The following is a 26,392-nucleotide window of genomic DNA, read 5'->3' on the forward strand; positions in this document are numbered from 1 at the left end:
CCAAAATTTAAATAAATGTTTGTATTCCCTAAACCTGCGCTGAATGCTGCCAGCAAAGAGTGGGTTATCTGAAATGTAAGTGAGATTGCTGCGTGCCTCACAACAGGGCAATATTTCCCTAACCTCCTCTTTTGACCCTCAAATGATCTTTGCTATAAATACCCAGCCCAAATCTCCTCACAAGTGCTGCATAATCCACAGTTATCATTTTTAAAAGACCCTGTTAGCAGTGCGAAGACTTAGCCCATCCCACTCCACAGAACCAGCATCTATTTTATATAATTTCTTGGGCTGCTGACATATCACGTAGCATCCCTGTTACTTCCAGACACATTGAACACATGTATAATTAGATCATGAGATGTCATATCAACAGAACCTGAGACTGAGAAGTATAATGCACAAGGTATAGATCAGCGGGTCTCAAACTGTGGGTCAAGACCCCAAAGTGGGTCACGACCCTATTTTAATGGGGTTGCCAGGGCTGGCGTTAGACTTGCTGGGGCCTGGGACTGGGGCTGAAGCTGAAACTGAAGCCCAAGCCCCACCACCTAAGGCTGAATCCAAATCCCAAGGGCTTCAGCCCTGGGTCGTGGAGCTCAGGTTACAGGCCCCACCACCTGGGGCTGAAACCCTTGGCCTTATCTCTGCCTGGGGTGATGGGGACTCAGGCTTTGGCTTGTGCCCCCTTCCCTCTCAGGAGCGGCTAAGCTCAAGCAGGCTCAAGCTTTGGTCCCCCACCTAGTGTCGTGTGTAATTTTTATTGTCAGAAGGGGGTCGTGGTGCAATGAAGTTTGAGAACCCCTGCTATAGATAATTATAGCTTTATAGATATCAATACATAATTTACAGATTTTTTGTTGGTTTGGGTTGGATACTGTATTTAGTAAAGTTTGGTATAAATGACAATATGCAGAAGGTGAGCCCTTTGACCTATGGGTAGAAGCAGAATCAAACATAATTCTAATTCCTTATTATGAATTTGTGGCCTATGGAGTTAAGTGGAAACTAGTGACAGAAAGCAGTATTCTCTAGTGGTTATAATGGAGAGGGAGTCAGGAAATGACTGATCTGTTTCTAGTGCTGCATCTGACTCACTGGGCAAGTCATTGATCTACTGAGGCCTCGTCCAGACTAGGGGAGGAAAATCGATCTTAGATACGCAACTTCAGCTACATGAATAACGTAGCTGAAGTCGAATATCTAAGATCGAATTACTCACCCGTCCAGACGGCTCGGGATCGATGTCCGCAGCTCTCCGTGTTGATTCCGGAACTCCGTTCGGGTTGATGGAGTTCCGGAATCGATGTAAGCACGCTCGGGGATCGATATATCGCGTCTAGACTAGACGCGATATATCGATCCCCGAGCAATCGATTTTAACCCGCCGATACGGCGGGTTAGTCTGGACGTGGGCTCAGTCTCAGCCCTCATCTGTAAAACAGGAATGACAGTACCCACCTTGCTATCTTAGAGACCCTCAGATGAACAGTGTTATAGAAGTATTACATTCCTTGAGTAAGTATTTGAAACAGCATTCTGCCGGAAACTGCTGGAGGCAATAATGGCACAATCCAGTTTTGAATATATTTATAGGAACTTCTAAATAATTGTGATGTTTGTGAAGGCCCCAGCTTTCCATTTCCCACACCCCCTTTAGAGCACGGGATTTGCAAATCCATAGGTACTGCACATGTAGGGTTCAACTCCTATATACACAAAGGCCCCTTTACGCTGCTCTTGTAGAAGTGTAACTTATACCCACTTCAAGACCCTTTGACACTGACTAGTGCAAAGATGCCTTCATGTAAGAACCAGGCCATACAATCATGCAATACAGTATCTTCAAGTTCACATGCAGCCACAATTTTTAAAACAATTAGCCCCATTGGGGCAATTGCAGACTGCCAGCTTCTCTCAGCTACCCTGTAGCATAGATTTGTCCCCCTATTTTTCTTTTCAATTTTGGAGTATTAAATGTAATATCTGAGAAGTTTATAATACACCGCTACTTCAATATAACGCTGTTCTTGGGAGTCAAAAAAATCTTACTGTGTTATAGATGAAACCGTGTTATACTGAACTTGCTTTGATCCACTGGAGTGCGCAGCCCCGCCGCCTCCCGGAGCACTGCTTTACCGCGCTATATCCAAATTTGTGTTATATCGGGTGGTGTTATATCGAGATAGCAGTGTATTGTTATAAATAGTCTCTCCCCCATCCCCCAATATGAGGGTTAGTGTTCTTATTGCTACATATAGGGGTTTTCCTATACACAGTGAGCCTTAAGAAACACAAAGCTACAAGTTCAGGTTCCAAAGGTGGCAACACCAGTTCTTTTTCAAAATAATCTCAAGATGAGCCTGCAGTAGTTTGACAAATGACAGAAAGGGCCCAATTTGGCAGACTACAAGTTAGATTCAAAGCCTGCAGAAGTTGATAGAAAAAAAAATGCCATTGACTTTGATGAACTTTGGCTCTGATAATATTTGCAACCAAAACTCAAAGTATATGAGTGAAAGTTTTGCCTTGTGCCCATCTGGCTATTGTAAGATCTGAATTTTGTGTGGAGGAAAAGGAAATGTGTTGCTTGTCCCTAGTCGAAAGCAATAATCACATATTAATGCAATTAAGTTTCATATTTTAATATAAAGTGATATTTAAACAATATTTCTCTTGTAAGCTTAAAATATTTTGGTCTTTCTGGCACATCAACAAGATTAGGATATTTTACTTGCATTTAATCTTTCTGAGCAGTTTATTATAATGCTGAATACTCATACAATTCCATTCGAAAGGCTCTTTAGTTTGTAGCAAGAATCTTTACTATTACACTATTACTACAGTGAGCTGGCTTGCAGCTTTAAGCTATTGCCAGCATTAGGGGTCAGTGCAGAATCACCGCATCCTGGTGGCATCTCTTAGAGGCGTTGTGAGGAAGCACTCTGCATAATGCCAACAGGAGTGCTGGAGGCGTGTCAATGTGAATGGCCCCTTCTTCCCCCTCTGGAATCGGAGTGTTTTGCCTGAGTAAGGACTGAAGGACCAGGCTCTATTTTAGGGCTGCATATAATTTTGTAAAATACTAAATGTGCTTAACCTTTAGAAGTTTGTCACGTTCAAATCAAGCCCAAACATCATTAGCAGGAGAAGCCTTTGTTTCAAATGTGAGAAATACGATGTTAAAAGAAAAGAAAAATAACCCAAGTTGTGTCACTTTGGTAACAGCTAGTGCAATGCTGGTAAAGCTAAACACAAAGTGAATGACATGATCTGGGTTCTTCAACCTAAGTTTTCATCCTTATTAGTGTTATTTTACTATACTGTGAGGAGAGCAGGATATCACAATATATAAGAATGGAGCACAAGTAAATAGAATAGAACAGATTCAAATAGAAGTTTATTTTATGCAATGTATTAGTGCACAATTTATCTTAAGATGGCTTACAATTATAATGACTTAGCCTAGTCGTTCCCTAGCAGCTTAACTCCTCAGGCTTTTAGGACTAGTACACCAGGCTCCCACTATCTTAGGGTATGTCTGCATTTTGACTTGGGGGTGCAATTCCCAGTTCGAGGGGAGACATAGAAGTTTTCATCAAGCGAGGATGCTAAATACAGAGGGTAGGTACAACAGCACGTGGGTTTTAGCGATGCCAGGCCTGTACTTGGAGCAGCCTGCAGCAGTAGCTACACTCTATTTTTAGTGCACTAACTCGATCAGAGCTAGCCCAAACATGCCTCCTTGAGCTGGGAATCGTACCCAGTTCAAAGTGTACATGTAACCTTAGGGCTTGTTCCTCTACCACTAAACGCAATGGGAGTTTTGCCATTGTTTTCAGTAGGAACAGGATCAGGCCCTTAATATTATCTCTACTGCTGTTACTGGGGAGGGTGACATTTCCTGAGGCTTCTGTTCACTAGCCAGCGCTGGCACTGTAATGTGACTTGACAGTTTGCACGGCCCCAGCATGGTGAGGCACAGTCGCATACTGAGCAATATTAACACTATCTGAATGGATTAAATAACCCACTTCAAATATATACAATAGATAATGCTGCCATATCATGGGGGGAGCAAGGGTGGGGAGGAAGAGGGTATCGGTAGTTGCCTCTCCTTTTATTTAGAGATACCTTTTTTTTTTTCCCTCTAGACAATGCCCAAATCAATTACAGCTGCCCCTTCAAACACGCTCTGCATCACACTCCACATGTCCACTCGCTTCACAGATGCTGATCCTCATGGAAGACTTCCACAAAGTTAGCAGGCAAAAGAAGCATGCCACAGAGTCAGAGCCTTCTCTTCCCAATCCGAGGTCTGCTGCCCTGTGCTCCTCTCTACAGTAGAATCTCTGTGTTATGAACACCTCAGAAATGGAAGTTGTTTGTAACTTTGAACAAAACCATATGGTTGTTTTTTCATAAGTTTACAACTGAACATTGACTTAATACAGCTTTGAAACTTTACTGGGAAGAAGAAAAATGTTGCTTTTAACCATCTTAATTTAAATGAAACAAGCACAGAAAATTTCCTTACCTTGTCAAAAAAAAAATTAAAAAAAATTTTCCCTTTTTTTAGTAGTATATGTTTAACAGTACTGTACTGGATTTTTTTGTTTGTCTGTTTTTTGTCTCTGATGCCATTTTAGATTGGGTTTTGGTGAGTAGTGAAGACCTCATAGAAGAAATAGCTGCAGGGGGCAACCTTGGTTCGAGCGATCACAAGCTAATTCAGTTGAAACCAACTGGAAGGATAAACAAAAATAGATCTGTGAATAGGCTTTTTGATTTCAAATGGGCTAACTTTAAAAAATTAAGGAAATTAGCTAGTGAAGTGGATTGGACTGAAGAACTTGTGGATCTAAAGACGGAGGAGGCCTGAAATTACTTCAAGTCAGAGTTACAGAAACTATAAGAAGCCTGCATCCCAAGAAAGGGGAAAAATTCATAAGCAGAAATTGTAGACCAAGATGGATGAGCAAGCATCTCAGAAAGGTGATTAAGAAAAAGTAGAAAGCCTACACGGAGTGGAAGATAAGAGGGATCAGCAAGGAAAGCTACCTTATTGAGGTCAGAACATGTAGAGACAAAGTGAGAAAGGCCAAAAGTCACGTAGAGTTAGACCCTGCAAAGGGAATTAAAACCAATAGTAAAAGGTTCTATAGCCATATAAATAAGAAAACAAAGAAAGAAGAAGTGGGACTGCTAAACACTGAGGATGGAGTGGATGTTAAGGATAATCTAGGCATGGCCCAATATCTAAACAAATACAGGTCTGTTGCCTCTTAGGCGCATTTAACATGCGTGATTTCAGCTTTACGTGGTCAGCAAAAACGAGAAAAACAACTCTGCCCGCCACCACACTCAATGTAATTTTGACTATACGCGATTTTTGCTTTACGTGCTGACTATGGAACATAACCCCAGAGTAAAATGAGACAGACCTGTACTTTGCCTCAGTCTTTAATGAGGCTAACGAGGAGATTAGGGATAATGGGAGGATGACAAATGGGAATGAGGATATGGAGGTAGATATTACCACATCCAAGGTGGAAGCCAAACTCAAACAGCTTAATGGGGGGCCCAGATAATCTTCATCCAAGAATATTAAAGGAACTGGCACATGAAATTGCAAGCCCATTAGCAAGACTTTCTAATGAATCTGTAAACTCAGGGGTTGTACCGTATGACTGGAGAATTGCTAACATAGTTCCTATTTTTAAGAAAGGGAAAAAAAGTGATCCAGGTAACTACAGGCCTGTCAGTTTGACATCTGTAGTATGCAAGGTCTTGGAAAACAATTTTAAGGAGAAAGTAGTTAAGGACATTGAGGTCAATGATAATTGGAACAAAATACAACATGGTTTTATAAAAGGTAGATCATGCCAAACCAACCTGATCTCCTTCTTTGAGAAAGGAACAGATTTTTTAGATAAAGGAAACGCAGTGGATCTAATTTATCTCAATTTCAGTAAGGCATCTGATACAATTCCACATGAGGAATTATTTATTAAATTGGACAAGATAGGGATCAATATGAAAATTGAAAGGTGGATAAGGAACTGGTGAACTGTCAGGCTGGAGGGAGGTTACTACTGGAGTTCCTCAGGGATCGGTTTTGGGACAATCTTATTTAATTTTTTTATTACTGACCTTGGTACAAAAAGTGGGAGTGTGCTAATAAAGTTTGCAGATGACACAAAGCTGGGAGGTATTACCAACACAGAGAAGGACAGCGATATACAGGAAGATCTGGATGATCTTGTAAATTGGAGTAATAGTAATAGGATGAAATTTAATAGTGAGAAGTGCAAGGTCATGCATTTAGGGATTAATAACAAGAATTTTTGTTATAAGCTGGAGACTCATCAGTTAGAAGTAACAGAGGAAGAGAAGGACCTCGGAGTATTGGTTGATCACAGGATGACTATGAGCCGCCAATGTGATATGGCCGCAAAAAACGCTAATGCAGTCTTGGGATGCATTAGGCAAGGTATTTCCAGTAAAGATAAGGACATGTTAGTACCGTTATACAGGGCACTGGTGAGACCTCGTCTAGAATACTGTGTGCAGTTCTCATCTCCCATGTTTAAGAAGGATGAATTCAAACTGGAACAGGTTCAGAGAAGGGCTGCTAGGATGATCCGAGGAATGGAAAACCTGTCTTATGAAAGGAGACTCAGAGCTCAGCTTGTTTAGCCTAACCAAAAGAAGGCTGAGGGGAGATAGGATTGTCCTCTATAAATATATGAAAGGGATAAATATCAGGGAGAGAGAGGAATTATTTAAGATCAGTAGCAATGTGGACACAAGAACAAATGGATATAAGCTGGCCATCAGGAAGTTTAGACTTGAAATTAGATGAAGGTTTTAACCATTTGAGGAATGAAGTTCTGTAACAGCCTTCCAAGGGGAGTAGTGGGGGCAAAATACATATCTGGCTTCAAGACTAAGCTTGATAAGTTTATGGAGGGGATGGTATGATGGGATAGCCTAATTCTGGCAATTAATTGATCTTTGACTATTAGTGGTAAATATGCCCAATGGCCTGTGATGGGATGTTAGATGGGGTGGGGTGGGATCTGAGTTACTACAGAGAATTCTTTCCTGGGTATCTGGCTGGTGAGTCTTGCCCACATGCTCAGGGTTTAGCTGATTGCTATATTTGAGGTCAGGAAGGAATTTTCCTCCAGGGCAGATTCGCAAAGGCCCTGGGGTTTTTTTGCCTTCCTCTGCAGTGTGGGGCACGGGTCACTTGCTGGAGGATTCTCTGCACCTTGAAGTCTTTAAACCATGATTTGAGGACTTCAGAGGATCAGACATAGGTTAGGGGTTTGTTGCGGGAGTGGGTGGGTGAGATTCTGTGGCCTGCGGTGTGCAGGAGGTCAGACTAGATGATCATATTGGTCCCTTCTGACCTTTGTCTATGACTCTATGCTGCCTGATTGTGTACTTCCGGTTCTAAATGAGGTGTGTGGTTGACTGGTCAGTTTGTAACTCTGAGGTTCTACTGTATTTGCAGTCTCCAGTCTCAGATATCATTTGCTCTTTTCCAGTCCCATATTGCCACCATCCAGCTGGACCCAGCAACCTCACGTACATCTGCAGTAGCAGAGGGGAGCATTTTCACTACTCTGTGGAATGAATTCCTCCATTGTTGTTATAGAGAGAGAGAAAATCTGCTTGGTATGTTAGAAAAATATGCTGACTTGGAATCTGAGGTGAGATTTCCATCATTTATGTTAATAAGCTCACTGGTGGGGATTATGTAGAATGTTTCCTTAAAAAAGCTGCTCCAGTCAGTGTTTGATGGAACTTAACTTGTTTTTTTTTTTCATGAAAATATACAAGATTACCAATAATTTTTCCATTCAAATATAGAGAGGAATAAATATAGCGAGACCTGTCCTAAACAGGAGCCCAAAGGACTATCAAAAAAAATTGCCTAGAAGAATTGCACTTTAACTACAGTTTCATTTCAACTCTGCTTAAAAGGTTGGGGATACTTTTAACTGTTGAATAACCAATAGGATGCTTATTGGAATGGCTCTGTAGTGAATGTTTACTGGTAATATTTTAATTGCTGACGAGTTGCTCTACAGTTAAAAAAATTAAAGTTGAACTTTCAGAAATTGTAGGGATCAGTATATCAGCTGAAGACTGAATTACAGTGGCATTGTTTTTATTTTAGCCTTGATAAGCACCTGATTCTCTTCTCATATCCATGTAATACAGAAATAATTCCATTAAGATCAGATTGTCAGGTCTGTTCTGTATATAGCTGTGCTGGCCTAAAGCACCCATATAATGAGAAGATCCAGCCCAACCACTCATGATTTCCCCATTGTGGGGGAAGTCACCATGTGAGCAGGTATTGAGAGTGGCACATGCATACAGTTCCACCATTTTCCCCCATTGCTTCTCCCCCCACCCCAAAATTCACTCCTTGGGTGTGAAATGTTCAGATTCCCTGGAGCAATGGTTTCAAAAACCAGAAAGGCTGACTTTGGTAGATAAATTGAGATCCATACAGTTTCCTATATGCAGGCCCTCACTGCTCCATGTGGAAAAGAGAAAAGCTCCCATAAGAATAGAATCTCCCTCCTTTCACAGATAGTGTTGTGTGTTCAGGTTGTATGTCTACTTACTGCTTTACACCCTCAGGTGGCTGCATTTCTGTGGTGCTGTGTATGTACCTTAATCATCCCCAGTGTTGCTAACGGTGGTGGTGGACTGGCACATCACCTTGGGAGTAGTATTGTGTTAACAGTCACCAGGCTCATTGAGGGAATAATAAACACATGGAAATTGGGATCTGGGACTGTCACTGCTGAGGGGAGACGTTGGGTGCGGAGGCAGAAATGAAGGATTAGGAGGAGATTTCCAAGGTTGAGCTGGGCTGTGGACCCACTACTGCGGATGGATGTGAGGTTGCTGGGTCCAGCTGGACAATGGCAATATGGGACTGGAAAAGAGAGCAGATGGTATCTGAGACTGAAGTATAGCTCAGGTCAGAGGAGCCAGCTCCGCATCCGAATATTCACAGTTACTATCACACTTCCTCCAGAAAGAAGCAACAATCAGATACTTTTTTGCTGGTTTGGTTGTTTTGTTTCTGTACCATGCTCTTGTGAATGCATCCATTTAGGTACTTATATGGCCCACACACCAAAGTAGTATTTGAATGCTCAATGCAAAAAGCATAGTACATGACATGTCTCCTTCCCACCTAGCCTTACTCAGTCCTGCTCCCACCTCTCTGCACTGAGTGAAGCAGAAGAAAAGTAAAGTGGCAACACTCCTCAGCAAGAACAGCAGCCTCTGGGGAGGGAGGATGCACAGGGAAATGTCACTCACCACCTTTGGCACAGCGTGACAGGCTTCCTCAGCACGGAGGGTGACTATAAGGTTTAACCCATCATTTGTAAACCAATTTGGGATCCTTCAAGACAAAACACACTAAGTTACTATATTATTATTGCATCTACTATGTGTGGGATGCATCGTGAAACACATCCAAAACTAAGGGGGAAGAACCCAGTCTGTCTAAGCTACATGAAAAAAAAAATCAGCATATATGTGATAGTAAATCTGTTAAAATAAAGCCATCATTTTAGCATATAAACACAACCCTTAAATATTGTGAGTGGGGAAAAAAACCAGCAACAGCTAACACCTTCTCTCTTCTGTCACTAGACATTTCAATGTAATTTGTGCAGTAAATTTTTTTAAATGTTTATTTTTTGAGTGAAACCATGTCCTGGATAGCTGTAGCTATATGAATTACAAAACACACTGCTCTTAGCTCACAATTTGTTGGCAACTTGTTTCTTTATATCATTAACATTTAATTACAAGTTTGATTTATTACTAATTTTCTGTTTATTGAGTTAGTTTTTGTAACAGTGCACTTCTGTTTTCACGAGGCACTATGACAATGGAAATGTGTTTAAACCACCGGGTTCAATGGCATCGTTGACTTATGAAGTTGTTTGTATTTAAAGGGTGACATGCTAACATCGCAGCAGTTATGCATGAAATCTCAAGTCATCAGTAAACCCAGCAGAGACCCAGTCACGAGACAGACCAGCTGATAAGGTGAGCTTTCATCCCAATATTGGAAAAATATTTTAAGAGCTAGACACCTAGTTGTTACAGGTAGCAAATTCAGTCCATGTAACTAGCTATGCTTGGTGGTTTATTTGTTAAGGGAAGGATTTTCAAAGCATTCAGAGATGACCTACTTTGTTCCCACTGAAGTAAACGAAAGTGTGTTTAACATCCACCCAGAAATGTGGTAAGTAAGGAATTAGAAGTGAAACATGGTATATTTTAAACAGCCAATAAAAAGTAGCAACAGCCATTACTTCCAATTCTTTTTGAATAGCATTACTTTTACAAACAAAAAACAGCCAACATTGAGCCCAGTGTCACTTAGATTTGGATCGTTTTATACTGAAATATCTCCTGTAGTATTATAATAGTGGCCACCATTTTACTCAAGACTGCATCAGAAGTTTTCCTTCTAACCTCCTGTTTCCAATTGCTCATAACTTTCTGCAACTTTCACCTTTAAGAATGAAATTTTCCATGCAGGAATTTTGCATAAAGGTGAATTTTTCTTCCAAAGTCTTACCAAAAAATTGTTCAGACATTTCTGAACATGAAGAGAATGATTTTTTTTAAAGCGTTAACTTAATTTGAAGTGTTTTTCAACCAAACTGGCTGAGGTTTGAAAAACAAGTGTGGAAATGTCCCTCAACATGAAGCAGCACAAGCCTTTTCTGGAGGAAACGGGTTTTGATTTGACCAAATCACATGTTGAAACTCAGGTTTTGAACATACCTATATGATAACTTTGGCCATGCTCTTTAGGTGCATACCTAAGATAGGATGTGTGATGCATGAGCTATGCATATTGCTGGCCAGATGCTAAGCCCAGTTATTGCACCTTTGTGCCAAATTATCAGCCTGGCCTAAGGCAACCCCCTTTTGGCATCTGTGCCAGTCTCTATGCACCAGCCTGGTTAGGCTGACCTGATACACAGTGAGCATCTGTGGCCTTACATATTCTACAAGGCATGGAATGTTGAAGATAATTTCTGCTTGATAGGGCCCTAACAGTTCATCTGCCCCTGCTGTCTACTCTCCTGCCGAAGTCAATCTGTTCTCTGAGAGATCATAATTGCTCACTGTGGAAGCGAACATGACATCAGAATTATCATACCTTCATGCAAACATCTCTGATAACAAAAAATGAGGGAACCTGATAGACAGCAGTGTGGATCAGCAAGAGAATTTTGCTCTAAATTGAATTCTTACATTTCTAAAATTTTGTACAAAAACCCCCAACAGATGCTCTGGGTGAAAAAACTGTTTATATGGATAGTTACGGATCCCAAATCATAGACTGAGATTTATCAAACCTTACAGAAGAATTGCTTTTTGTTATTTATCCTTTGTAACACAGCAGCAAACAAACTGAATTTCATACAAATTATCCAGTTCTGGGCAAAAATCTTGTGGTCCTTACTCAAGAAAGACCAAATTGGGAAGTAAATATTCTTTGAAAAGAATATCACTCATAGCTAAACTGTTGATAAACTCAGTTTGAAGGCAAAAATAAGGTTCATCATGGACGTCTGTGTTTGTTTGGGGGGGAAAAACCCCACAAATTTGGCCTCTTGTGGGCCATCTCTGTAGCAAAGCTAAAGTTGAATATCTATGGAGAGTGAACTACCTTCTCAGCCACTAAAGTTGATCCTTCTAGATCAGGATTTAGGCTCTGTGAGGAAGAGAAGCTTGCATTGCTGCTGTTCATGATTAACCTGCCTTGCAGGTAGACCAAATTTTTGTTTCTAGAGATATCAGTCTAGTACCTTTGATGAGCATTAAACTCGCTACTAAAGAGTCAAACATGGTATTTTTTGGCCTTTTGTATTCTTACTGAATAAAATAAACAAGCCACTCGGTGTAAGTGGTACAGTGATTGCTCCTGAAGTGGTTCTTCAGAAACTCAAGAGGATCATTCAGTTTCAAAATATATTTTTCCAAATGATTTTCAAAGTGTTTTAAAACTGAGGGATGGGAAGGGCGGGGGAATTGTAGATGTTCTATAGACTTGAAACCAGCAGCAGCTCCTCCAAAACCTGCTCCTGGGTAGATACCATACACACAACATGCTTTTACCTTGTTCTCGAAAGCATGATTTTTAAAAGACATGACTTCCCTGGAGGATACCGCAGCTTCAGTCAGTAATGGTTTGCCAATACCTTGACACCATTCCCTCCAGATACAGCTTTTGGTGCTGTAGATCTTCAAATGACATATGAGGGCAATGGCCATTGGAGTTTTGCAGGCAGATGAATTAATCTGTTTCCTGAATCTCTGTAAACTTCTGTATTTGCAAGTATTCACAGTTTCGATATCTTACTCAACACTAATTAATATGTATCTTTAACATCTCATTGCTTACATTCTTCCTGCTGATCCTTCTTCTTTCATACTCAGAGCCAGAGTCCTCTGTCCATACACAGATTTTCAATATAGCTACCAAGTTTTGGGCAACGCCACTTAACATTTTATGCAAATTATGTAATGAACTAATTTGCATATAACCAAAGCTGCTTCTTAAGAAATTGTGTGGCTATAGTGCTCGTGGAAGGTATCAGACCAACAGACCTGTACATGATGCAGCTGCAAGGCAAATTTCCCACACACACTTGCCTCAACCATGAATTTGGAGGAAAGGACTTAGCTAAGAGTAACAGGGGTCATTTACTTTCCATGCCCTGTGCAGTTCTTGGCCATCTGCTAATTAATTCAAAGCTTGATGGTGAATTTGTGATGTGGGACCAGGAATGGAGACCCACCAAACTCATCTCATAAGGGCCACCAGACATCCTTTAGATGGAAACAACTTGTAATCCCTTCTGATCTGGGCTGGACTCAAATTGGTGAGCCACAAATGAATGGCTCTGTAGTTCACTGGTAATGACCTGAGGCATCCAGTCCCCCAAGAAGTGCTAAATTAAGAGGGAGACCTATAGATAGATGTTACATTAAAAGAAGAAAAGTTGAGAAACATTAACATTACAAAGTTAGAACGTTAAGGTTATCCATCAAATCTTAATTTGCACCTTTGACATTTCACCAGCAATCTAGGAAGGTGAGACAAGGCATTAGTGTCCTATGAAATGCAAGATGCTTGGCTCTGTTTCAGTTGATGCCAATAGGTGAGTTACAATTCCTTTGCTTCAAGCATGCTGCTATCTTAAAGAAAAAAAATTGGCTTCTCAACTTCCAATCCCAGTCAAAAGGGTCAACAATACTGGCAATATATTTAAATTAAAAAAAAAAAACAAAAAACCAACAACCTATAAATCACTTCCTTGACGGCTTCCCCAAAAGCATAGGCTGGCATGTAAAACTTAACATTGTTCTGGCTCCTTTATTCTATTTTCTGTCTTCAAGGTGGTATGCTTGGGGTTTTGTGTTTTGTCTCCACTCCATTTGACTATTCTTTTTTTGACGCCTTTCCGTTTTATTCCCTTGAGCCAACATTTTGGAGGATGCCATACCGTTTCTCTTCCCACTTTCTGTAAAAGAGTTTGGGGTACTTTGGTGCGCCCTGCAGTATGATGCTATAGGTTGTCATCTGTGTCCCTTACCCTTAAACCAAGCCCTATTCCAACCTTAGGCCTCAATACTGTAAGTAAAGTTATACATATGTTAGTACTGACATTAGCACCAACAGAGCTAGTCGTGTGAGTAAAACTGTGTGTGTTTACAGGATCTGATCTTTATAAAATAAGACTTCACAATTATGGCCTCAAAAATGAAGTGATTTAAAATCAGTAGTTACAGAAACTCATAATGACCTGCATGGAGGCTTTTTGGGGGGGAGGCGGGGGCGGGAGACAATGGCATCAAATATTACAAGAGCACAGCTGAGTCTTGCTATGAAATTCCACTCAAGATTTTACCTGGAAATATCAAATCAGTTTTGAAAACAGATCTGATAGTATGGTCAGACGAGTAAACAATTTTCTTTGGTCTGATTGTTCACTTCAAATACTTCATCAGTGAATGCTTTTCTTTTGCAATTTCAGATTGCAATGTTATGCTATCCCATCCAAAATGGATAGTGGTAACATACCCAGCTAGAGCAAGCAACGTTTGATATTACTGAATAGTACTAAATGTATGCTCCACATTAGTGCTAGCCCAAGGCGTAGGGAATTGGAACATCCAAAAGCAACAACACGGATGCCACAACACAGATGCCACTGCAACTCTCCTTAAGATCCATTTCCTAAGCAGTACAATACATTGAAAATCCTGGAAGCCTAAATATATGCTTTTAAAGTTTCTTGTTTAGTAAGGCTCAACTGAGATACTACATCTGTAGATAATAAAATCCTATTCATTTCCCACAATTTTTACATGAGGGTTGACACTAAAAAAATGAAGTGAGCTAAGAACTGGGTCTCCTTGGATCTCTGCCCTTTGCTCTGATTGCTACAGAGAAGATCTTTAAAAAAGGCCAAATTTCAACCACAGTAAAGATGAAACTGAAGTTGATACTCTTTCCGTTCTGTTTTTTTTTTAATCACATTAACTTGTTTCATTTGGCAGCACTGATCATTGCACGGCCTTTCAGAGAATGTGAAGGGACCTGGGCCCTATTAAAACTTTTGACATCTGAACAGCTAACCTTTAGAATAGCATTAAAATGCCAACTCCTTAGAGCTGAGTTTGGAAAGATTTTATTTTAAACAAAACTAGGCTCCCAGCTCTTATAGTCGATGGGAGGCGTCTGAGCCTCCCCTACTACATTTACCTCCCCTAGCCCAATGTCATGGGCTAAATCCTGCTTTCCTTACTTACCCGTAGTAACATAGAAGTCAGTGGACCTACTGGTGTGTCACAAAAGCACATAATCTTAAGCCCCTTATAGCACCAGTGCAGAAGTCACTCAGCCAGGAGTCATCTGCACCGGGATATAGATGAAACCTCAAGTAGGAAGACACTTTTACCTGGTAAGTAGCTGCAACTTTTCCAGTGCCTCCGTGCTTCTAGCTCCTGCCCTCGGGGGCAGGACGTGCAGTAGCAAAGGGGGAACTTACGAGAGCAAAGAGCCAAACGATCCAACCCCATAAGGGACCCCAGAAACGCTCCCTCTCTCTCCCACCCCTATCTTTACAGGAAATAAAGAAGGGGCGTCTGTAAATGCCTGCACCACCAGGCTCGACCTGGATTGCACCTTGCCTTCACCCTATGCACACGCACCGCACCTTCCCCCTTGGCGGGCACAGCCCAATTCATCCCCGGGGCAATCCGCTGAAAACTCGGGAATTCCACTAAGGATGAACTTGGGCCACACAACCTGCAGCTGACCTGTACCTCCCCCTCCATGCACGCTGCCTCTGCACAATCCGGAGTAACGTCACCGATTTTAGTGGCTTAATCCGGATTTACACCGCTGTAAGTGAGAGCAGCATCAGGCCGCACTTGCTTCCCTCTTGCACAGACGGACTTCCGCTGACCTGCACACACACGGCCTCCCCCCGCCCACTCAACCCCTCTATCTACTCGCCGCAGCCGAGCTCCCCGGTCCTCTTTGCAAGGAGGCTCCCGCAGAGCCGCCCCTGCAGGCGCCACAGCGGCTCCCAACCCCCCCAGGCGGGGGCGCACGTGCCACTAGGCACAAGGGGGGGTGTATCTGGACGCGGGCAGCGGGGCACTGCAGGGAGCGAGCCTGGCGGCGGAGCCCGCCCCTACCTGCTTCGCCGCCCGCTGCACGAAGTCCTGCCCCAGCTCGGCCCACCCCTACCTGTCCCGCGCGGCCGAGGCAGGTCCGAGCTCCCCTTCCAGACTTCGGCGAGTCCCGGCTGCGGCTCCGCACCTGCCTCTCGCACCTAATAACAAAAGCCCGGGCGTCAGGTGGCAAGAGACGGACTGGCCGCCTATTGGCTGGCCGTGCGAGCGCCTGTCGCTGGTTGGCCAGGGGGCGGGCAGGGGAGCGCTGACGCCAGGCCGGGGCTGGCGGGGAGGCGGGGGGCGCGGCGCCTTTGTGTTCTCCGGCAGCGGCGGGGATATTGGCCACATCCGTCATTGCGGGCGGCGGGGCTGGCAGGAACTGCCGCGCTATGTCTCCGAGTGCTCCTGTGCCTGCTCAGGGGCCGCTGCCGACGCGCCGCGGGGCTTTCCACCCGGCTCTGGAATAGAGGGCGAGGGGAGCCGCCCGGGGCAGGGCTGGCCCGAGCGCGGGGGGGCGCCGAGAGCCGAGCGGGAGGGAGCCGGGTTTGCAAACCACCCAGGACGCTGGATTTGCTGCTGGCCCGGTAGAAGGGGGCGCGGGAAGCCGGGAGAGGTGCCTGGGCTGGAAGCGGAGGCTCCGTGGCTTTTTTGAGCGCGCGGCGCGGTGCAGCGCGGCGAGATGCTGCGGCTGGAGCTCTTCCTCGGCGTGGCGTGGCTGGCCGGGCTGGCGTGCGGGCAGAACGAGACGGAGCCCATCGTGCTGGAGGGCAAGTGCCTGGTGGTGTGCGACTCCAACCCCACCTCGGACCCCACGGGCACGGCGCTGGGCATCTCGGTGCGCTCGGGCAGCGCCAAGGTGGCGTTCTCCGCCATCCGCAGCACCAACCACGAGCCCTCGGAGATGAGCAACCGGACCATGCTCATTTACTTCGACCAGGTAGCGGGGGTGGGGCGCAGGGGCGTCTGGGCGGGGGCTGCCCGGGGATCCGAGGGGCGGGCTGTGGGGGGGTCCGCGGGGAGAGACGGGGGGGTCTGTGGGGCAGTTGTTGGCCTGGTTGAGGGAGGGGATAGACGGCAGAGTGGTGGCTTGAGGTCCTGCTGTAGCCGCGTCCCCTAGCCCTGCGCCAGAGACGGGCGGGCGGGCGAATGGCAGCGTCCCGCTGTTCCCCCGGGGGAAGCAGCTCTGCAGAAATGCCCGTTAACACCCAGACGCGGAAACTTTCCAGCAGCGCAGGGGGGGGGGGCAGGCAGCAGAAACGGGGGCTGCGACCCAGGGAGGCGCGGGCAGGGAGCCTGCGAGCCGAGCCCCGCCCCGGGGCAGCCTGTGCCCAGCTACGGGGGGTGCAGAGGGTGGGTGAGCAGGGCAGCTCCGGATGCTGAGCCGGGAAAGCCCAGCCCGGTGCCCTAGCACACGCCCCTGCGGGTCCCTCCGCTCCCCACTGTGATGCTGATGTCCCCGTTTCCATTGCAGGTGCTAGTGAATATCGGAAGCAACTTCGACTCGGAAAGAAGCACTTTTATCTCGCCCAGGAAAGGGATTTACAGTTTTAATTTTCACGTGGTGAAGGTGTACAACAGGCAAACCATCCAGGTCAGACTCCGCTCCTCTCTGCCTTTGCTCGCTGGGCGCGTTGATTGGGGTTAGGCGCGCCCGTGCCCGGCGCCAAAGGGCCCCAAACGTCTCTCCTCGTGCTTGAGCTAGAGCTGGTGAATTTATCCTGTGGCACTTGGCAGCGTCAGGTGTGGAGCGTTTCATGTCAGTAACCCAAGAAAATTCAGAGGGAAGGAGAAAGTCAGGAGACTAGATAGTGTTTCTTGTATCAGGGGTGGCTCTTTAGGAGCTCTCCTGTTGTGGGGTAATATACTGATCCTTTCTATCATGAGCTTGGGATGAGGCGTTTTAGACAGAAAGTGCTGAACTTTCCCTAGCAATATTTTCAAATAGGAGAGTATCGTGAAATCTGCTCTAACGCGTCTAGGGCCTTGCCGCGGGCCCCTCTGACGCATTGCTTGTCCTGGGATGGCCGAGTATTTACTGGTGACAGATGAACCGCCCAAAATGAGCGCTTAGTAGTACAAGCAATTCATGCTTTTCCCATTCCCGTTGCCCGTGTAACGCAAGGCCGTGAACACTGATCCCAGCACTCATCTCCAGGAAAACCTAAACATTGTTCGACTAAATGCAATTTATCTTTAACCCAAATTATGAAACTCTTTTAAAAAAAGATGGAAAAATTATATCATGATTATTAGGTTAAAATCAGCGTGTCTCTCTCTCTCCTTTGGCAAGGTGTATGGAACGGATTTTTTAACATTTGGTAGTTGTACAGGGTTTAACCGGTGATGTAGAAGGCTGGGGACTGAAGCATCTAATCTTGATACCGCAGATCTGTTGCTGAACCTGTGTGTATTGTATATGGTATATATACCATATGCATTTATACTGTTATACGTTACCTGCCGAGTAGCAGGTCATATAATCTAAATAGCAAATTACAGTTTATATAGGTACAGAGCAAATTATTGTGTGTATGTATTTTTTAGGCATGACCAGATTAGGCATGTAGTATATTATTAATATGATGTGTACAGTGCTGGTATTATTAGTGTGAGATATACAGTGCTTATTGACTCTGTAGTGGTACATTGTTTTTGCTGCCTAACAAAGGAAAACTACCTCCTGAATACACTTCAAAGCCATTGACTGTAGCTGCAGTGGCACTTCTCTTCATCCTTTTTGAGGTTTCACATAAAGCCATCTTTCAATAAGTAGGGACAGACCTCTTCATACCCTTAAAGCAAAGGCATCCTATTGAAATTGTTCAAAACAGGATCAGTGTCCTATTTTATATGTGTGGTGTGTTTTGACGTAGGCAGTCAATCCAAAGCAGAAATAAAAGATCCCCTTTCTTTAGAATTTGTACCCTAGCTGACATTAGACTTACATTTCAGTTTTAGAAATATCTAGAGTTTCATGTGGCAGAAATAATAGAGTGACTATTTTGCCTGCTAGGTGATACTGGCAGCAGTTATGAAGCCCTGGCTGTTATCCCTGTCTGATTTTAATTTACAGAGGGCTTTGTTTTATCTTGCTCTTTAGGTGAGTTTGATGCTAAATGGGTGGCCAGTGATTTCCGCCTTTGCAGGGGACCAAGATGTGACCCGAGAAGCTGCCAGCAATGGAGTCCTGATTCAAATGGAGAAAGGAGACAGAGTTTATCTAAAACTGGAGAGAGGAAACTTGATGGGAGGCTGGAAGTATTCAACATTCTCTGGATTTCTAGTGTTCCCTCTTTAAATAACTTATCATCTGAACAGAGAGAAAGCAGCAAGTCAGAGAATTTCTTACAAATTCACAAATTGTAGCTGGTTATGAAAAGCCTTGGACAGCAAACTTTTTACATTCAAATATTAAAGAAGCTAAATCCTGCTTAGGTTTGTGTACATCTGCTTTGAACAATTATTTTTGTTGTTGCAGCCAACCGATAGGAGACACTGTAATTGATCATATCTCCATTTATATTCCCCTCTTTCCACCCCAAATTAGTTAAAATCTGTGTATCACTGGTGTAATTTGCCATCATTTCCCCAGTGGTTCAGTATTTACACTGTTCTTCATATTTTGTAGTTTTGTTTTTAAAACATGTTATTCTTGACTCTTTATCTGAGTTTAACATTAAAAAAGCAAAGTATTTTTGAGTATATAGATGCCACAAAAGATAAAATGCAAATCTTGCTGTATACTGGCTGACAAAAATTAAAAAAAAAAGAGAAATTTATACATGAAGAACTATTCACAGCCAAGGCTGACCAGAGTATTTCAATATTTATATGTAATTCTGAGTGATTGTGGAATTTAAGGCTGCTAAATGTTTTGATGCTTGTTTAGCTCTTGTAAAATGTGGCCCAACTAAACTCCAGGAAGTATATTGAACTTTTACTATTATTCTGTAATATATGTGTGAATATCAAAAATTAATTTTTGCTTTAATTCAATAAAGTTTAAATGGGCTTTTATTATTCTTGCACAGAAAATACAATCTCTCAGTGGAATTATTAGCCCCTTATCAGGCTTAGAAAAAGTTTAATAAGCTGCAGGCACAAACACTTGTAATAGTGATGATCTGGACAATAAGTGAAGCAAAATGTAATTTTGAAGGTATCTTGGCTTGTTAAAATTTTCCCCTTTTGCAAGGGTTAGTCCTGCCTTTTTCCCCATCTCTAGCGCTGTATCCTCCATGTGTTACGCGCTATTTTAAATTGTATTAAAAGAGTTAATTTCAGCAGATCATCATCAACCAAACGCAATTTAAACTCTGTGGTTCAGATCGCCCTAGTGATTAAGTACCTCAAAGATGAGAAAAATGAAAACCAAACTCAGATATCGCTGAGAAGTCGCCCACAGAATCTTAGATCTGTATTGTTTATACCATTATCTGTATTATATTCTATAAATCAAATCTCATTTTATACAGCCGTCTAAAAATCTAACAATGTATACTTCAATGCTAGTATTATTTATTTGCTAGTATTATTTTGTTTACAGTCTTTGAAAGATGTAAATGCTATAATTTTGCAGTACTCAAAGAGAATACTACTTTTATTAAAAAGGTACGTAAAGAATTTTGATTGTATCTAAACCTAATGTGAAATAAACCAGTGTAATAAACAAATGGACCTCTTTTTGACTGGAGGACTATCCAAGTCAGGTTGATTCTGTGATGAGAGGGTGCACATCTTGGATATAATAATAATATTAACGTAGGCTATGTTAAAAATATATTTCTCAAGGCCAAACTGATATGGGCTTGGCTGCTACACAGTTCAAATCGTAGGCTTTTGTTGTTGTTGTTCAACCCTGGGTTTCAGGAAGGAATTTCATTAGCTCCTGGGGGGCGATGAAATTAATACTAGCATAATAAGCAACAATTTATTCATATTTTTGTCTTGGTAATAGTTTCATAGAGCGGGTGGCGACTCTGTAAAACCTTCCTAAAGTCCAGGTGACTCGCTTATTTTGAATTTGATTGTTTTTATGGAGGTCTTTAAACAACTGACAAATGTACCTTCTCCTGGTAAGGAGAGCACGTTCGTTTATACTAGAGATTCTGCCAAGTAAAACTGAAGGGGCGGATAGATAGATTAGGCAGACAGTCAATTTTCTTTCTGAATTTGAGTGAGATATCTGTAAGTCTTTTATTTTCAAATAAAACAAATCATCAACTACCTGACATCACCAGGATTTATTTTCTCTAGAGGTGCAAAGAGCTAAAAGTGTCTTTCTACCCCCTGAAGCCGGGGTTCTGGTGCCGGTGTTTATAAATTGTGCACAGGCTATCGCTTCTGTACAGGTGTTACATAACAGAAAGGAAGGCCCAAGACACAGCGGTCTAGACCGATCGATTGGACGTTAGAAATTGCATGGATACGATTTGGCTGGAATAGGTGCAGAAATCTGTTCGATTGTCTGGGATGTTGCACCGTTCTGATGCGATTATCCACTTTACAGACTAGTTCTGAGCGACCACTGAGGACACTCTGGCCCTTCCTCTCCGCTCCCTCCCCCTTCTCACCACGTGTTATAGAAATGATGAACATCCCTAGCCTGAGAGAGACAAAGAAACTGGCTGGTTTTCATCCTGTGGTATAGGGGAAAGCTGCCACAAGCACTTCATTATAAACCCATCCAGATTCCTGGCATCAGCAGCCGCTGGCGAGGAGCCACAGAACGGAACAATTGAAATTTATGAAGAAGGGTTCGTGATTGGAAGGCAATTGGGTTGTTTTCACTTTGAGTTATAATTTGCACCAAACCGGTCTGTCTCTCGGTGGTGGGGGACTCCACACTCCTGTCTTTATGAAACACACTGTATTGCTTTCCCCGGAAGCTTTAACTGTTTCCCTGCCAACTTTCTCTCCCCTTTCCATTCCACGCCTTACACTGGGGGTTGGTATCAGTTTTTAATACAGGAGGACCCTAGAAGCCTACCCTCCCCACTTTAAATCCCTGCATCTTGCTTATGATTTCCCTACGCTTCTGATCACCTCATCAGCCTGCTTTTCACTTGACTTGGGCTACAGATAAATAATGGTTTTATATCAGCGCGTAAATCCATTGACGTCAGTAGCTGCTCCTTCACCCCTAGTAAGAGGAGAAGGGATTCTCTTTGGAGTCTTCCAGCAGCGACCTTTGCAGTGTAGGCTAGATGATCCAAAGGGAAAACAAGGCAAAAGTCGTAGACATTCCGGATAAAATTAGAGGCCTGATCCTGCAGCCTACACTCAGGCAAACCTCCCTTTATGCCTTATGGGTTTGGGGTGTGTAAAGACTGAAGGAGCCGGTCCTGTGGCTCATATGTGCCTCTCCTTTGTATGCGTCATAAAAGGAGCCTGCCCACACAATACAGAATTGTTCCACAGGAAACGCTACACATGCAAAGGCTGATGCGGCTGTTTTACTCTAAGAAAATAAATCACCATCTTCCCATGAAAGTTTTCCCCCTGGTTATGAGAGCCGCGTTAATATTGTACAGTTGGAAATTCTATTTCCCTCATTGCAGCAAATCACCGAGCTTCTGTCATTAAAAACTCCACAGTTGCTGCACGGAAAAGTCTTGCTCAGTCAGTTTCCGTGTTATGAGCCCCTCAGCTCCCCTTCACCGCGAGCCCCCTCCTGGCAATTGCACTGACATTCATTAGGCGGCCTCGGAATGATTATACCTTTATTAGTCCAGGTTAAGCAATTCACAAGCTCAGCAAATCTCATTTATCCAGGGGTGCTATGCTACAAGGAATGCTTAATGGGACAGTGCAGCTGAAGGATTCCCTTGAAGCAGCTGATGAGAATGGACTCACTGGAAGGGAGCGGGAGGAGGCAGGAATCTGTTCTAGTCTGGATTCTGGACATTTTTATAAGCCAAGGAGTGGCAGTTGTTCAGTGAGCTGAGCAAACTAACACGCACTGTAGTGGGACTCAGCAACCCACCTGAGCCCCAGGCTGGCGCCGCCAAGCAGGAGGTCTCCGAGCTGGTTGGCAGCCTCACGTTGTAAAGTGGAATGCTGATGTTTATGTGAACTCGGACCGCATATTCCTCGCAGAATAATATTGACTTTCTAGTTCCCTGGCATGACTATGGGACAACGTTTCTGGCTTCTGGATCAGCAATTTGTAAAATAGTCTGGGCTTTTTTCTTTCCTTCCCTTCGAATGGATTTTTGTAGTATTTTAGCTTGGCAATAATGGAAGGCGAGTAGCAGACCCTACTTTCAAAAGGTTGATGTGGGATTTTCCAAAACGCCCTTTTGTAGGGCTTGTGAGTTGGATGGACCAGCAGAGTTTCTGGGAAAAGATTAAACTATAGAAATCTCAGATCATTCCAGCATGCTGACTTTCTCCCTGATCTCCATATTGCATCATATTTTACTCTCATTACATTTCTGGGGATCGAATGTATGGTATTTGATTGCGACCATGTGTACTGGTGTGATATGGATGTAACTTATTAAAGAGCGGGGTGGGTAGAGACATATTATTTGCTCTGATTAGCTTTTAATTGATGTAGTGGAGACTACTAGAAGCTTAGAACCACTCTGAGACATACTCAATGGATCAGCTAAAGGGACATTGAATTGAGAAGCGAAAAAGGCACCCTGCAACCTCAGAAAAGTGCATCTGCCCAAAGCATGTAGTAAGATCAAGGCTGAGGTGCTATTTGAAGGCCAGCATGGGATCCATATCTCTACTATTTTCCTTTTGTAAAATGTTGGGTCGTTTTACTAATTTCTCATGCCAGGTTTCCTAAACCCGGATATTCTGAATCTAAGGGAATGCATTTCAGAGTAATGCAATGATAATACTTTCCAAAAGCTTTACCTTACAGCCTAGGCTGTAAAAAAAAAATCCTTTCAATGATCCAACGGAATGCAACAGGAGCTGGATCAGCCCTAAAAAACCCTCCAGCCTAGACCACTGAAGTCATTGGGGATTTTGACATTCATTTCAATGGAGACAGGCTGCCGCCCTAAACCCACCCACCTGTTCTTTTTCACATACATTAGGCTGTGGAATATTCCTCCAAGGCTAGGGATGGTAGGCACGGAGTCTAAGAGCTACAAATCACAGTTCAGTCTGGACATATTTTTAGTTCCTATGGCTGAAAGTAACACGAAGAAGAGCAGAGCTGAAAGAGAACAGCGATTAGTTTGTCCCTAATGTTGCTTTTTGTACTTGTGCATTTGACAACACTTTTTGTATAGACAGCTCAGACTTTGCCCTACACAGTCTGGCAACTTTTCCCTTCTGTTTGTGTGTGCGTGGGGAGGGGCTATCACACTGCAGCAAGGGAGAGAGGAACATAAAATCAACTGTAGTAACCGAAACTACTTGGAATTCTCTCTCTCTCTCTTTTAATTGACTAGATGTCAAGAGGAAAATGGCCCTTGAAAACAGGAGACCATATATTATAGGTACACTCTCTCATTGGCAGGATTGACGAAATGTATCTTGCGTTTAATCACTAAGTCAAGGGGAGTTAGGCGCTTAAATACCTTTGTGAATCCCACCGACTGGTTAGTAGGACTAGAAACCAGATTCTAAGTCATAGTCCTCAGGACATACTATCTACTCTCCAAACGCCTATCACTATACATGCATCAGCACGTATTATAATTGTCCATCTGCTCAAGCTATAGCAATTGCATTTTGAATTATAAAGAAAAGGCATGTGGGTCCAGAGCCATAACGGTATTTAGGCTCCTAACTTCCATTGACATCGATAGAAGTTAGGACACTAAATGCCTCTGCGGATCTGGGCCCTGGTATCTCGTGCTAAATCCTGCTAATTTTCCTGACACCAGTTGTCCCATTAAGTTGTAATGCTGTCGTGTCGATCAGCCAGCTTGTGATGAAGAGTGTATTGTCTGGCCGCTATATATCTTAAAGTGCTGCAAGTCCTCTGAGAGCCATTAGATGATAAATGGTACTAGCATGCAAAATCACACTAATAATATGCATTACCATCATGTCCGTCATTCATTATACAGTATCGCTTTAGATGTATGCCACCAAAGAATGAAGTAAGTGGCAAATTAATTTGTCTGGTTTGAGAAATATCTTTTTTTTTTTTTTTTTTTTGCTTCTGAAGATGAGATTTGAGGTTAGTCTGAGGAGGGCTCAGTCTGAACCAGTTCATCAGGGCGTGGAGAGGCTGGCACGACCTGGAAAGCAGTATTTCGGTTCCCACTGTTCAGCGCTCAGCTAGTATATGGGGAGGGGCGACAGGGAACAATATAAACTGAGGACAAGTATTGATCAGATCAATCTATTTTCTGTAACATTATTTCTTAGTTCAGCATTTCACCTCTGAATAACATACAACCGTCTAAAGTGAGAGAACCCCAGTTCTGTGCTGGACAGGACTGGCTCTAAAGCTGAGGGAAGGAACTATACCCAGTGACAGCTGAGCAATAAGGGTTGATTGAGTGAGCATGGAGTCTCAGGCTGTTCTCCTTGTGGTGATCCATGATGTGCTGGTTTCCTGCGATAATTGTTTCATTTGCTCGTCCTACCCAATCAGTTGTATTTATTGAGAACTGTCAAAGTTCATTTCACAGCTAAGGCAAGTAGACACCGCGCGATTAGGTGACTTGGCTAAAGCCTCGAGCCGGGGTAGAGCTAAATACATTTCCTGAGCTGTGCTGGAATCTAACCACTAGACAGAGCTCTCTTCCTAGGAGAACAAACTGCGTATGTGAGACAGAAGCTTTTGTTTAAACACAATTATATCTAATGAGCAGGAGGAAACGGTGTGTAAGCAATATTAAGGTCATGGCACTGACAGACAGTAATATCTTTGGAAAGGACAGCTCGCCATCGCTGATTGCGTCAAGCCGTGCACACGTGAAACAACATGCTATGACCCCTGTACATTTTGGTCACAACTAGGTAAGGACGTGTGCCAGCCTTCACGATGATTTTCCTTTCTATTAGCTTGTTGTTATAGCTGTCAAGGGGCAGTGGTCGGCATATGGTGTATGGATCTGTCACCACGTTTAAGATCACATTCATGTTAGAAAAGCAGTTGCATGGCTCGAAGAACTTTTTCTCCCCAACAATTGAATTAAATTATAAGAAGTTTGTATCTTTCAGATTTATGGCCCAGTCATTAAAAAGTTGGGAGAATTAGGCATGAATACTTTACTTTTTCGTGAGCATCGTACAGTTTTATTGTGGGTTTCCCATTGGTATTTCAATGAGGAAACAATGTTTGCAACATCATTTCCCTTGGTTGGGTGGTTCTTCGGTCCTTTAACAAACTATATTGAAGAACTATAAGTTTTAAATACAACCCAATGGGAAGAGAACATTTTCCAGGTTCAGTACCGGAGCTCTCCCAGTGTTGGGTATAACTGCGGAATTATTTCACACTGGAATAATATTTTGGATTTGATCTAACGGACATGTTTTTTTTGTTTGTTTTTTTTGCAGCAGATATATGAAGATGCTTTGAGAACCAGTCTCAGCGCGGGTCAGCAGCAAAGGAATAATAACAATAATAAACCCCTACAGCTAAACTTTTATTTACAAGTTATACACGAGAAGTATTTTAAATGAAGAAAGTGGTCCGCTATAT

At 43.2% G+C, this 26,392-nt stretch overlaps 1 protein-coding gene and 1 long non-coding RNA gene across 5 annotated transcripts in view; one reads left to right on the forward strand and one right to left on the reverse strand.

Moving 5' to 3' along the window:
* Positions 1-15,893, reverse strand: part of LOC115660420 — a 49,159-nt gene extending 33,266 nt beyond the window's left edge. For all 4 annotated transcript variants that reach the window (XR_004002815.1, XR_004002816.1, XR_004002814.1 and 1 more), the window contains exon 1: positions 15,836-15,893. This is a non-coding gene — a long non-coding RNA (uncharacterized LOC115660420). The remainder of the gene's footprint in view (positions 1-15,835) is intronic.
* Positions 15,894-16,127: 234 nt separating this feature from the next.
* Positions 16,128-19,543, forward strand: CBLN1 (cerebellin 1 precursor). The gene is made up of 3 exons (XM_030581846.1): positions 16,128-16,699; positions 17,234-17,353; positions 18,863-19,543. The coding sequence occupies exons 1-3, from the start codon at positions 16,442-16,444 to the stop codon at positions 19,058-19,060; spliced, it is 576 nt and encodes a 191-aa protein (XP_030437706.1). The 5' UTR covers positions 16,128-16,441; the 3' UTR covers positions 19,061-19,543.
* The last annotated feature ends 6,849 nt before the right edge of the window (positions 19,544-26,392 follow it).

Source organism: Gopherus evgoodei, chromosome 12 (assembly GCF_007399415.2).
Source record: "Gopherus evgoodei ecotype Sinaloan lineage chromosome 12, rGopEvg1_v1.p, whole genome shotgun sequence".
Classification (NCBI taxonomy): domain Eukaryota; kingdom Metazoa; phylum Chordata; order Testudines; family Testudinidae; genus Gopherus; species Gopherus evgoodei.

Bases quoted from the DNA above. Each gene is read 5' to 3' on its own strand.
- CBLN1 (XM_030581846.1), top strand. From the start codon at position 16,442: ATGCTGCGGCTGGAGCTCTTCCTCGGCGTGGCGTGGCTGGCCGGGCTG. The intron at 16,700-17,233 runs GTAGCGGGGGTG...TTTCCATTGCAG, and splicing joins TGCTCATTTACTTCGACCAG to GTGCTAGTGAATATCGGAAG. The intron at 17,354-18,862 runs GTCAGACTCCGC...CTTGCTCTTTAG, and splicing joins ACAACAGGCAAACCATCCAG to GTGAGTTTGATGCTAAATGG.